General features: G+C 49.5%; 1 protein-coding gene across 1 annotated transcript in view; it reads left to right on the plus strand.

Moving 5' to 3' along the window:
- Positions 1-14,064, plus strand: part of FBXL5 (F-box and leucine rich repeat protein 5) — a 47,505-nt gene that overhangs the window by 21,530 nt on the left and 11,911 nt on the right. Inside the window, exons 5-9 of the mRNA XM_075544513.1 lie at positions 1,003-1,185; positions 3,604-3,729; positions 8,353-8,501; positions 8,998-9,080; positions 10,010-10,711. Of these exons, the coding sequence (XP_075400628.1) occupies positions 1,003-1,185; positions 3,604-3,729; positions 8,353-8,501; positions 8,998-9,080; positions 10,010-10,711 (1,243 nt within the window). The remainder of the gene's footprint in view (positions 1-1,002; positions 1,186-3,603; positions 3,730-8,352; positions 8,502-8,997; positions 9,081-10,009; positions 10,712-14,064) is intronic.

Genomic DNA, 14,064 nt, shown 5'->3' on the forward strand with positions numbered 1-14,064 from the left:
CACTCCTTCAAAGCTAGATTATGTGTAAAACACAGGCCACTTGACAGGGAGTGGGCTCCGGGCACGCGGTTGTCACATTTTGGCATTTCGGCTGTGCTGAGGGCTGCCCACGCCCTCATGTTTTACCTTCACTCCTGTAGCACCTTTTTCGCATTTTTCTTGCTGCTAAGTTGCCACCCTAATGATACGTTTTAGGAAATGGTGCATTCAACAGGCTGCTTCCTCTAGAAGTGGACACAAGATCACTTATGAATGTGTGGTGCAGGTGATGGCGGTGGTTGGCCTTTGAGTTGACTCTGACGGCCAGTGGCCCCTCGGACAGAGTCGCTCTGCCCTATGGTACATCATACGCTGTCACGCTTCAGGGACAGACTACCAGGCCTTAGCCCCCATGGGTTCAAACTGCGACCACCTCACTGTGAGCACTCAGGGCCCCATGGTGACTGTGCCAGCCACTGGGCAGCTTAAATGATGTCGTCGTCTCAGCTGGCACAGAAATGGTGTGTGTCGGGTTGGGGTTCAGATACATGGCTCCTGTGTGCGTGTGACAATCCACATGTGCCCACTGGCTCCGGGCAGCAGTCAGCTGGGCGAGTGGGTGAGGTCTGAGGGTCATTAGGATGCCCGGGACCCTGGGAGCCTGGCTGACTCCCCACATGCTGACTGAGAGCTGTACAACCTGTTTGGTTCCTCTGTCCAGTGATGCTACTCACCTACAAAGTAAGTATTGTTTGAGTCCCTCTGGGGGCTCCGTAAGCGGAAGTCATTCCTTGTTCATGACTAGCTCCCCTGCTCAAGTCCAGTCTGGGTCAGGATGGTTTAACGCGGTGCGGTCCTCTCCACGCTCCCACCCCCATGGGACCGCTCCTCTGCGCTGCTGCCGGGCCACGTCCTGTCGGCAGGGAGTCGTCGGCTCCAGGCACGGGGCTTTCTCTGTAGAAATAACAATTGCCCTGTCTTAGCATGCCTTCCGCTCAGCACTTTTGTCCTCTTTCCTTCCAGAAGCGGAAGTCTTGGGGCGCGCCACGAGCATAAGCCATCTTCCCCCCGAGGTGATGCTGGCCGTCTTCAGCTTCCTCAGTCCTCGGGAGCTGTGCCGCTGCAGCCAGGTCAGCACCAAGTGGGCCCAGCTGGCTAAGACAGGCTCGCTGTGGAGACATCTCTACCCTGTCCACTGGGCCAGAGGTGGGTACGAGTGCTGGAAGCGTGTTTCCAAAAAGACATCCCTCGGCGCATGCTGTTGAGTCTTCACGGGTTTTGACAGGTCGGGTCAGAGTAGGGAAGGCAGATTTTATAGTTAGTATGTACTTGGGATGGGTTTTTGAAAAAGTGAGCAGTAGGAGGTATTTGTGGGTGAGTCCCACGATATCTTGATCTCATTTGGAGTAATGAGGGAAAACTGTTTGGGGTGGGAATGCAAAGGAAACTGGCCCAGTCATGGTAGTTGCTGGGGACCCGCATGGGGCATGGGGCGTGGGTGCTCCTCCTGTGGAAACTCCTGCTTCTGAATGTGTTTGGCGTTTCCCACAGAGAGGAATGAAAACCCCAGCCCATGGCCGGGGGGGCAGCCATAAAGGACGAGCTCCTCGAGTGCGGGAAGAACACAGTGGGTCGTGTTGATACCATTAGAAAGCTTGGCACTGCTGTGCCCCTGCTTGGCCATAGTTAACCATCAGTGTGAGTCGAGCTCTTGTCTGTGCTGTTGGGGACACCTTACTGAGTCGCGGGGGCGGGAGTGGGGGGAGGAGTGCATCGTTTTGCTTGCGAGCCCTTGAGACTTTGCTTTTCCTGAGGATGCCGTGTGTGTGTGCGTGCGAGCAGCCGTGGGCTCCATGCAGCGGCACAGCGAACGTCAGTGTTTGCAGGTGACCGGGAGCCCCCGCGGCAAAGTGTTAGGAGCTGGGCTACACTCTGCAGGGTCGACATTTCGAAACACACCCGTTCCTGAGAAAGATAGGAAAAGACTTAGACCCTTTCAGAAACCCACAGGGGCAGGCAGTTCTCCTCCGACCTGTTCGGTTTGTTAGGAGCTGGCACCGACTCGCTGGCAGTGAGGCTTTTGTTTTTGATCAACCTCTAGACTGCATTGGACCTTTCTGATGGGTTTCTATTTGTGATTTTGACGTGGAATTAGAGATCTCGTATGAAGATGTAGAGGTAGATATGGATGTTAGTTAGACACGATATTTTTTTCACTATAATTGACAGCATTTTCAAACTAAGTTTCAGTTACATATTTTCTACTTTTCGGGGTGGGTGTGTACACTTAAAGATCAGATCCAGATGATTGCAATAGTTATGTCTGTGAGGACAATCCAGACTCTTAGGGTAGGATAAACAAATATTAAATGAAAAGTCAAATAAGGGAAATAGGAAAGACCAGCTACTTCTCGCGCATCTGTATGCTTTTCATTAAGAACCAGTGCGTAATTAGATGCTCTTTCATGTAACACCAGTTTGGTAATGCTGGGCTACACTTTGGTGACATTAACCAGGTCTTACCCATGCCCTTGAACCTTCAACCTTGAGCCACCTTGGGGATTAGAGGTGTGAATTCATCTCATGTGGAACAGCTGGTGATTTCAAACTGCTCATCTTAAAATTAGCCCAGTGCGTAACCACCACACACATCACCAGCGCTTATAATGGTTCTTCTTAATTTCTGTGAATGTTGGTCCTTGTTTTCAGTGGTTCTCAGCCAGGATCAATTTGTACTTCCCAGGGAATATTTGGAACTATCTGGGAGTACTTTGGGGTTGTCACAACTCAGGGAGGAGCGAGGTGTTCCTTGTGGGTTGTTCTGCTGTCTAGTGAGAAGAGGCCGAGGTTGCGGCTGAACACACAGGACAGCCAGACCACAGAGGTGTCTAAGTCACAGTGGGGAAACTGACTGTAGGTGGCCTGTAGGCATTCCCGTTGTTTGGACTTTGTGATGATGTCACTGAATTGTTTGTTTGCCAGGACCTCTCCGTGTCGGATTTACTTTACCTACTCTTTCCCTTTAATGTGTGTGGGGTGTCCCCCTCACACACACCCCCACCCCCCTGTCCGCAACAAACCGCTGAACTGGTTGCTTTGTCGCAGCGAGGACAGCCCTGCTGCCTTTGTTTACTAGCCGTTGTCCTAGTGGGGGCGCTGCGGGGGCGTTGTGGAGCCATGGTAGCAGAAATACAGGTTAGGGCATTTCCAGTTCTTTTGCTTCTCAGGCTACTGAGTCATCAAGCTGTATCAGTCAGAGGTCAATTAAAAACCGTTTTGAATGAAGGGTGGAAGCACAGGTGCGTAGCAGACTGTAATATTTGCACCTTTTCTGGCATAACTTTGAGGAGGAGGACTTACCTGGGATAAAGTGGGCGGTTGCTGAATTAATTAGTGTCTTACCTTGAACCCACATCGTTGCAGTTCCTTCCAGTGTGGGTGAAGTTGAGCCCTATGCCGTTCACGTGTGATTTTTTTTCCCGTCACCACAATTGAGGATTTCTAGAAAGAGCTGGCCCATTGCCAGGGCCTAAGTATTTTCCTTGTATTGGGTTTTTGCAAAGGTCAGCTTTGGTCGTGGCGGTCAGTCTCACTTTGTTCCCCTCGTCTGTGCTTGCTGCGCAGGGGACTGGTACAGCGGTCCGGCCACGGAGCTGGACACGGAGCCGGATGAGGAGTGGGTGCGGAGCAGGCAGGACGAAAGCCGTGCGTTCCAGGAGTGGGATGAAGACGCCGATGTGGACGAGTCTGGTGAGCCAGGCCTGGGCTAACGGGGCTCCCCGGTGTTTCCACAGCTGACCACTCATAATTGTCCATTGTTCAGACTGCTTATGTATTTTAGGTTTTCTAAAGAAGCTGGTGTTTTCAAGCCTACTTCTTTTATAAGTTTAAAGGGATCATGTAGATTGGAAGTTAACCATGCATAGGGCTTCCCATTGGCTTGTACATTAACATACTTTTAAAAATCAGAAATTGGCATTATACAAATGTAGTGCCTTCCCGTTGAGCACCGCTGTGGTGTCTGACCTGTGACCGCCATTGAGTCAGGTGTCTTACCACTCACCGCCATTATGGTGTTTAGCGGTTGGTCACTGCCTCTGATCAGCTGAAGAATTTTTGCTTTGCAGATTTTGCTTCTTTTTCCATATCAGCTTTTCTTTCCTTTTTAAAGACAGTTTTACCGGCTTGTTTCACGTATCATCCACTTCAGCAGTTCCGTCCTTTAGCGAGCTGTGCAGTCATGGCAGTCGTTTCAGAACATCTCCCCGTGCTTGCTGTTAGCTCCCACTGCCGCGCCGCGCCGTGCCCCCAGGCAGTAGTTCATCTAGTTCCTGGCTCCACAGACTGACCTACCCTGGATGTCGTATACCGAAAATCATACAAACAAAATAACCCCTACAACAGCGACAAAACAGAGAAAAGCCTCGATTGAAAAGAAATAAAATATTAAAAACAAACTACTTCTAAGTGGGTCAAAAAGGAGGTCAGATACTACGGAGTTACATTTTAACCTAGCTATATACGCCATGATAGACTTGTCATTGCTCTGGGTATGGTAGCAAGGTGAGTCACGTTCCTGGTCTGTGGTCAGTAGGAATTTTCTAGACTTAATCCATGGGGGGCCCTGCAAATGGAATTTGGGCTTTCACTGTCATCCGTTACCATTTGCCAATCGGGTGTTCAGTATGAAAGTTCTGGTCCTGTCGCCTCCTTCAGATTTGGATTTTATTATTTGCAACCCTTGGATGACCACAGGACGGTGTTGTTTTAAGACCCCGGATTGCTGGGCACCGTCCGATTTCTTTACCACACCTTGCTATGGCACCTTTATCTTCAGTGATCTCTTCCATACTAGCCCTTTGAAAAGTGAGGCAGGTTTTTAAAAATCTTCACATCAGTTCAACATCATTCAGATGTGCCCCTCAGGAGGCAGCTTGAAACCATGGAAGAGATCTGGTTCTTCATTTGTACACTGTCCTGTTCTTTGCCTCACAAGGATTTTTTTAGTTTTTAAGAGTTAAGAGAAAGGGATTTTAACTGAGGAAAGCCATAGATGGAGAACTGTGGGAGAATTCAGGGTGAGCAAGACTATACTCCTGGCCGTAGGGAACCTCAGGCTCAAGCAGCAAAGAATCTTGAACACATGCTTTTTAATTCAAGGTGGTTTGATACTGCTGAGTTGGTTCCCACTTAGAGTGACCCTCTGTCCAGCAGAAGAAACACTGCCCTGTCCTGCACCCTGTCCTCACCGTCATTGCTGTTTGAGCCCCGTGGCCACAGCCACAGTCAGTCCAGCTCCTTGAGAGCCTTCCTCTTTGTCGCCGGCCTTTTACTAGCCGTCATGTCCTTCCTGAGAGTCTGGTCTCTCCTGGTAATGTGTGTAGAGCACACGAGACAAGTTCTTGTTTCTAAGGAGCATCCTGGCTGTACTTTTTCTAAGACAAATTTGTTCCTTCTTCTGTCACCTCATCATATGAATCGTATTTTTCACCAACATCCTATTTCAAATACATCACTTCTTCTGTGGTCTTCCGTATTCGTTGGACAGCTTTCCCACGCATGTGAGGCTATGAGAAATGCAGGCTTAGAGGAGCTGCAGGGAACTTGGGTGAAGGAGGAAGGCATGTGCACATTCCATTGTAGAGCAGAATTCCTAGAAGGTGATGCAGTAGTGATAACTTTGCAGATGAAACAGTGCTCTCTCGGAAACCCAACTAGAGAGCTTTATCTGGAAAGCTGCCCACTTTAAGAAAAACTGATAGGACAAAAGAAGTAAACATTTGGAAAGTAAGGACTGTGAGTGCAAAGGTAATTATTCAGCAGGTGGTGCAGTTCATTTTTCTGAAATGCAGATGTCGTCTCTTGGCACCGTGTGGCAAGTTTGGAAGTGATGATAACATCAGGAACAAGTCCGTTCTGGCTGGATGTGTTGATGGGTGTGGTCATCCTCACCGTGTGCCTTTCGAGCTCTTAGCTTGTGTCAGCTCCTGTGCCCGGCCTGAAGGCTGTGGCGGCAAACAAAGAAGTCAGAGATCCCTGCGCTGCCCTCTGGGTCACCAGGAGTCAAGAGTTGACACTGATCGGCAGGGTTTGGCTTTTGATCTTGGTATGAAATTATTTTTATCATTTTATCACAGTTAGGTTTGGTGTGCTAAAGTGTCAGCTGAGGATTTTTGCTTCTTGACTCATGAGAAACCCTGGTTCCTTTTCTGTACCATCTTTGTCTGGTGTTGGTCTCAGAAATAGTCGTGTCCTCAAAGAAGTGGTGGGGGGGGCGTCTCCCCTTTTATTTTCTGGATGTGCCCAGAAGACTCCTTGTACAAGGAAATCTTAAGAGTATTAAAAAAGGATTGTTGGCAACTACTTTGAATGATTTTTAAAATCCACTGTGGGCCAAACAAGAAAGAAATTAAAGCTTGGTGAGGGGAGGCAAATGGTAGGCATAAGTAAAGTATATTCTGTATTTGATGGCAACGTGGAATGGGTGGGGGCCGGGGCGTGGTGCTGTGCTAAGAAAGGGCCCCGAGAGAGGGAGGGGGTGGAAGTGGTAAGTGGAGTCACCAGAAAAGCTCTCCCTTCTGCATGTGAGATTTCCGCAGAGTCCTGAAGGCGGGTGCTCGCCTTAGGGGAGATCTGATTTTTCTCTTTTAGGAAAAGGATTCGTGATAACCCATGTTGAGAGTTGGCAAATGGCAGGAAAAGATGGTGGAACTTTTCGATGCCCCCTCCCAATATTTGGCTCCACACTCGAAGATAGGCCGTTGTGTCTTCATGCTGGGACGGAGAAGTTAGGCTGTGGCAGTGTAGCCTTTGTGCGGAGTTGGTTCAGTTGCTCCTGGTGTCAGACTCAGGCCTTTTCGGTTCAGCCCCCTTTCCTAATTTTGTGGAGAAGCCATTGTTGCACATTCCTCACTGCTGGCGAGCCCATGCCAGCTCATCAAACTCAGTGCCATCGATCGAGACGATTCCAGCTCAGAGCGACCCTGTAGGACAGGGTAGAGCTGTCCTGTGGCCCCATCTGTCTGCCTGCTGCTGTGCCCTGTGAGGAGGTTCCGAGGCTCTCGGTCTCACCCCATCTTGCTTCACGGAGCAGCTGCCTGGTGCAGTGCTTAACCCACAGTGCCCCGGGGCTCTGCTCGCTACATCTGTATTTCACAGACTGTACACTAACCCGTGCACTTGAAGTAGAGAGGCCACAGAAACAGTTGTGACTCTCAGTAACCCCAGAGAGTTTTCCCAGGCTGGGACAGTCTTCAGATTAAGGAACCTTGGGGACCTAGTGGTTACACACTGGGCTGTGATCCACAGTGTCAACAGTTCAAAACCAGCAGCCGCTCCACTTGAGAAAGACAGGGCTTTCTACTCCTTTAAAGAGTGACAGTCCCGGAAACTCACGGGGGCATTTCTGCCCTGTCCCACAGGGTAGCTTTGAGTCGTTACTGACTCGATGGCATTCAGTTTTGGTTTTGGTGATGGTCTTTGGATAAAGTTGCCTGGCCTGCTTCCCAGGCTACTGTGGGTGGGTTTGAACTACCAACCTCACAATTAGGAGTCAAGAACTTAAGAATTTTGTTCCGCCTAAGACTTCTCGGAGATTAAATTTTTATTTCTCTACATTATTCATAAGTGTATGTGTCTGAGGGAACGAGCAACTAAGGCAGTCTCTGTAACCATGGAACCGGTAGTGACAGGCTTCGTCTTGAGTCCCTGACTTCCATTCCTGTGTCATTTATACTCCGTCTTGTTTTAAAGGAGATGTCCCTAGTCCCTTCTGTTAGATAAGTCAACCAATTTCCTATGTAGAGCCAGTGAAAGTCGGGCTTCTGCTAAGTGGAACAGCCATGGGCCCCCAAGGAAAACCACGCCATTCGTACGCTAGCTGAGTCTTTGTAGGGTCTTCAGTGTGGTGCTTGGATTTTTGTTCCCAGTGGTGGTTACGGTACAGTAACGGGTTGAGAGGTGAACGTCCACACTTTGTAGAAGTGTAAAGTGAAATTGAAAGCCAGGCTCATTGCCAGATTCTTAACAAGTCTTTGCTTGATTCACTAGGCTTAAGACCCCATTTAGTTCCATGTCCGATCCTTTCTAGCTCCGTGCCCCTTTGAGTCAGGTACAACAACTGCTGGGATTTATTTTGCTGTGGCTCCTCTTCTGATGTCATACATTCTCCCGAGGAAATTCTGCCTGTTATTTCAGTATTCAGAGTTTATTTATTCTTTAACCAGAGTGATCTTAGCTGCCTGGACGTAGACTCCTTTTACTTTGTGTCCCTCCCTCCACTTACTTTGACGTGAAAATCACCTTCCACACGGACCACCCACCCCTCATGTTCATTGCAAACCTGCCTTTCGGTGTTCCGACTTCATTTTGCAGAGGAGTCCGCAGAGGAACCGACCGCCATCAGCATCGCCCAAATGGAAAAACGCTTGCTCCATGGCTTAATCCATAATGTTCTACCATATGTCGGCTCTTCGGTAAAAACCCTCGTATTAGCGTACAGCTCGGCAGTGTCCAGCAAAATGGTACGTACCAACCAGCACCAGTGCTGCTGCTTGGGTTTGGAAGAACATTCTATAGCAGCTATTTACTGTAGGCCCTCCTGTGGGGAGGCGCTTACTGCTAACTCCGGTGCTCTGAGTTTTGGTCCTCGCGGCCTTCGTGGCACTGTGGAGCCCTTGCCCCTGTTCAGAGAGACCCACAGGAAGACTAGGCAAGGGCTAGCGCTTTACCCCGTGCGGCAGGTGTTTGGCCAGGAAGTGAAGTGCAGCGCGCAGAGTGCATGGTGAGAGACAGTCGCGTATAAGAGTAATGTGTGTGCGTGCCTCCCTGTCCTGGAGTCTCGCTGGCGATCCCTTAGACAGGGAAATGTCCAGATCCACCTCACAAAGACTGAGTGTGACTCCCAGGTGTGTGCACCCAGCGCCGAGGTTGGAGGAGTGCGGGATGGTCCCCTGCCCTACCAGGCACCGTTTCCCCGACCCGCGCTGCGGGTCCTCACCGTGGCTCTCTCTCTTCTAGGTCAGACAGATCTTAGAGCTCTGCCCCAACCTGGAGCACCTGGACCTCACCCAGACTGGCATCTCCGATTCTGCCTTTGACAGGTGCGTGACCCCGGGCACCGGCGGGGTGCCATGCAGTTCCTTTCCAACCAATGGCACGGGAACCTCCCTGCTCTGTTGTACTTAGCAAACTCAGCCCACTGCCTTCGAGTTGATTCCAAGTGAGAGCAACCCTCCACTGGGGTTCCAAAACTGTCCATCTCCTTAGGAGCCGAGCGTCTCCCTGCCAGTGGCTGGTGGATTTGAACTGCTGACCTTGCAGTTACCCAGAAGCCCCTCAGGTGTTTTTGTCTCTTGTTCTTTGGCACCAGCTGATCTAAAATTCCCCTCTTGTGCCCCCCTCGTGTCTTTGGGCCAGATCTAGGCTGTTGAGCCTTGCAGAGCAGCCTTGCAAACTGGCCCTGAGCATGGATGAGACTTCCGGGGCCAGCAGGTCTCTGAGAGCTGCGTGGCCCAGCTCCCTCCGATTTCCTCACAGACACTCTGGAAACGCGCTGCATTCGTCAAGCTACGCTCTCCTCGGTGTTTTCTTGCATGCTCTCAGCGCCCTCTTGGCCAACCCAGCCCCTCTTCCGCTCCATCAGCACCTGCACCAGCACCTTCTCCCTGGCACAGAGGCAGAGTGGCATGCCATCCTCTGGCTCAGGCGCCCACTCCTCTGCTCATTCCTGCCCAAAGCTGTCTCTTCTCCTCTGTGGTGGACGCTTCTCCTTTCCTGGTGACTTCTCTGGGTAATAACACTTAAAACAATAACTCACTCTCCCTTCTTAGCCTTCTCTCGACTCCTCCTCCCCTCTGCTGGGTTAGCACTTTCTTACTACTCTCTCTCTGGCACACGACCGCAGTCACCCGGGAAATACTGGAGTGGTTCCCTTAGATGTGAACGTTTTCTTTGTGCTCTCTGACTACATAGATAGAGCCTTGGAAGACTCCCCACAGTCAGTGACTACCTTGTCACCTCTCTCTTACAGCTGGTCTTGGCTGGGCTGCTGCCAGAGCCTGCGGCACCTGGATCTGTCTGGCTGTGAGAAGATCACAGATGTGGCTTTGGAGAAGATCTCGCGAGCACTTGGGATTCTGACATCTCATCAGAGTGGCCTTTTGAAAACATCTAAAAACAAGACGGCTTCAACTACGTGGAAGAACAGAGACATTGCCTCACAGTCCACAATTACTAACAAAGGCATCGAAGAAGAAATCAATAACGAGCAGCCCTGGAAGGAGCCGGTGTCTTCTGACCGCTTAAGCTCGCCTTACGTGTGGATGCTAGATGCCGAAGACTTGGCTGATATTGAAGATGCGGTGGAATGGAGGCACAGAAACATCGAGAGCCTTTGCGTCATGGAGACGGCCCCTAACTTTAGCTGCCCCACCTCTGGGTGTTACAGTAAGGACATCATCGGACTAAGGACTAGTGTCTGCTGGCAGCAGCATTGCGCTTCTCCCACCTTTGCCTACTGTGGCCATTCCTTCTGCTGTACGGGCACCGCCCTAAGAACTATGCCCCCACTCCCAGAGCCCTCTGCGCTCTGCAGGAAAGCCCCCAGGACTAGACTGCCCACAGCACAAGACTTCATTTACTCTGGGAGTGAAAAGCCAGAGCCAGAGACTGCACGTGTCCTTCTGTTTCTCAGTCTGTCTGGATGTTACCAGATTACAGACCATGGTCTCAGGTAAGCAGTCACTGGCAGAGAGTGAGGAGATGACTTTGCTCTTGTCTTCAGACGGGAAGTTACTGTTTTACTGCTGAGAGCGGTTCCTTTTGGTTGATATGTTTCACCATATAACGTCTAACACAAGGAGCTTCCATTTCAGCCCTTCTGATCCTGTGTGGAACGTGAAAGCGTGTACATTCAGGTGTCCCGTGAATATTCCGCAGAAGCCTGCCCCACACTTTCTGAGTTGTTCTAGTGGGTGGAACGATGGAGAAGACATCGGCCAAGCTGAGCAGAAAGTACACTGCGTATTATTTGCGTAGCAGTCTCATATTAAGTACCATTTTTGATCATGGTAGAAAGGTGGAAGTTTTATGTTGGGTGAACTCTCTGTTCTAACCTGTCTGACATGAGTTGCGAGGTGTCTGAGAGACTCTGGCATCTAACAGCAGTAACTCCTCAGCCTATCACAGAACAGAAGAGGAAGCCCACCATTGATGCTCCGTGGCTCTCAGAGGTCATAACTACTGCATGTGGTTAATGTTGAGAACAAACAAAGACAAAAATGACGTAAAACATGCCAACCACTGCCACTTAATGAAACCTACCAAGGTTTTACTGTCATTTTGGCAGATTTTTCATTTTATTTTGAGCTAGATGTCTATGTGTGTTCATATGAAGCATGTCTTGCAAGTAAGACATGGTGAAATATTTATACAAAGCCAGTTACGTGAGAGGAGAACCAGTCTTAAGCCACACCAAGTCGGCCTGGCTCAGTGTCAGTTTTATAGTTTGCCACTCTCCTGTCATTTGAGACTCGCAGTGTGACCTTACATAGGAGAGGACGTAGCAGGTCAATACTTCACAATTACAGGTGGCACTACAGAACAGGGAGCGAGACTGCCATTGGGATACACACACTGTTAGATATAAGGGCCTACAAGATTGGCCAAAGGCCTTCTGACCAAGACAGGGCCAAATGACTATGAGACTCCTTGTGCCATCTCCAGGAGCCCTGGTTGTGTAGTGGTTATGCATTTTGCTGAGCTCCCCATGGTCAGCAGTTCAACACCACCGGTTGCACCAAGGGAAAAAGACTGGATTATGTACTCCCGTAAACAGTTACAACCGCAGAACCCATCCCCAGCGTGTCTCTATGAATCAGCATTGACTGGATGGCAGTGAGTTTGTTTTTTGCTTCAGTGCAGTGACCTCCACCTAGGACACGCCTAGGCAAGCCCACAGGAGAGACTGTCCTTCCCTGGACTGCCTAGAGAGGGATCAAGGCATTCATTCTCCCTGAGGGCACGCTATCTGCTTCCTTGATCAGAAAGCATTCAATACAGGCTGAGCCTGGGGGGGGGGGGGCTCTGCAGATGGCCTTTGGGCTGTCACTGCCGTCCACATCCTTCTGCAGACTGAGGTGTGTGGGATTCAAGCTCTAATACAGTCTAGAGTTGCTGTGAGTCTGACCACAGGCCAATTTCATCATGTTTTTTCAACCAACCCTGAACTGATTCGAATTCTGCACAATTAATGAGATCCTCCAGGCCTCACGTTACCAGTGAGTTGGTTCTGATCCTTTGCACATGACCCTATAAGACTGAGCAGAACAGCCCGATAAGGTTTCCAAGCAGACTTCCTCATCTTCCTCTGACCCGACAGATTGCAGATTTGAACTGATGACCTTCCGGTTAGCAGTTAGCACCTGAGCATTTTGAGGGCAGTCACAGTTTTGATGCACATAATTAAGAGTGTCTTTCATTTTCATTACGTGAGAAAGCATGCTGGAAGTCCTTGTTTTCACAGTCCTGAAAGCACTGGAGGAGGGGCGGGGGATGCTTTTTCTAAAAGCAGAATTTAGAAGCCTTCATTTGAATACCAGAGTACCACCTCCTACTCTCAAGGCAGAGTGTTCACTTTCCATGGAATCTGAAGGGAAGCATAGAAGTCAGGTCTAGTTCAGTGAGCCCTCCAGGTGTGATTTATTACACTCAATGAACAGTTAGTTCTTGACACTATTAACCCTTTAAGAAATAGCTAGGAGTGGAGATGTTCTCAAAGCTCCGGTGGAATAGACGCAAGGTCTTATTTTGGCTCTTGTGGGTTTTTGTTTTAAGTTTTATTCGGCTTTGTCCTAATATTAAATAAGGGCATTTGATGATCCGTTCCACAGCAGCTAACACCAGGCCAGGGGCTGTTTGTGGAGCAGACCATCAGATGCCAAGACCCAGAGTAGACCAGAAAGCAAGAGCTTGCTCAGCATATCTTAAAGTGAAATAATTCAAGAAAAAGATTCAAACCTTGAGTTGCAATCTTGAAAGATTCTGTGGGCAAAATAGTGAGCGATGCAGGAAGCATCAGGAGAAGATGGAAACAATGCAGTCACTGTGCCAGAAAGAACTAGTCGACACCCCGCCACTTGAGGAGGCAGCATGTGAGCCAGAACCAGCAGTGCTGAAGGAAGAAACTCAGATTGCACTGAATGTGTTAGCCCAAACAAGGCTCCAGGAATTGATGGACTACCCATTGAAATGTTTCACCAAGCAGATGGAACACTGGAAGCACTCACCTCTGTGCAAGGAAATTTGTAAGACAGCTACTTGGTGAACTGGTTGGACGAGATCCGTATTTGTACCCATTCCAAAAAATGGTGACCCAACAGGATGCTTAAATTACAGAAGAGTGTCATTAACTTTGCTGAAGATCATGTAACGGCTGCAGCAGTACACTGCCAGGGACTTGCCAGAAGGTCTGGTCAGATTCAGACGAGGACATGGAACAAGGGGATATATCTTTACTGATGTCAGATGGATCTTAGCAGAAAGCAGAGAATACCAGAAAGGTGTTTGTTTATCAGTGTTTTATTGTCATGCCAAAGCATCCAGCTGGGTGGACCATAATAAACTGGATAACCTTGAGAAGAGTGGGGATTCCAGAACACTCATTGTGCTCATGAGGAACTTGTACCTAGATCAAGAGACGGTTGTTCCCCTTTCTTGCTGCATTTTGTTTGGCGATTAATCTCTCAAGCAGCTGTCTTAATTCAGAGCAATGCCTCTTCCATACAGAAAGAAATATCACTTAGGCCAGCGGTTCTCAACCTGTGGGTCGTGACCCCTTGGGGGGATGGGGGTGTTGAACGACCCTTTCACAGGAGTCGCCTGATTTGTAACAGTAGCAAAATTACAGTTCTGAAGTAGCAACAAAAATAATTTTATGGTTGGGCTGGTCTCCACAGCATGAACTGAATGAAAGGGTTGCGGCACCAGGAAGATTGAGAACCACTGACTTAAGCCCAGCCACCCAGCCCTACTACCCTCTCCCCCCACCAAAAAAAGCCCTTCAGAATCTTGTTCCCCTGCTGAGCC

This window comes from Tenrec ecaudatus, chromosome 3, assembly GCF_050624435.1.
Source record: "Tenrec ecaudatus isolate mTenEca1 chromosome 3, mTenEca1.hap1, whole genome shotgun sequence".
NCBI lineage: Eukaryota > Metazoa > Chordata > Mammalia > Afrosoricida > Tenrecidae > Tenrec > Tenrec ecaudatus.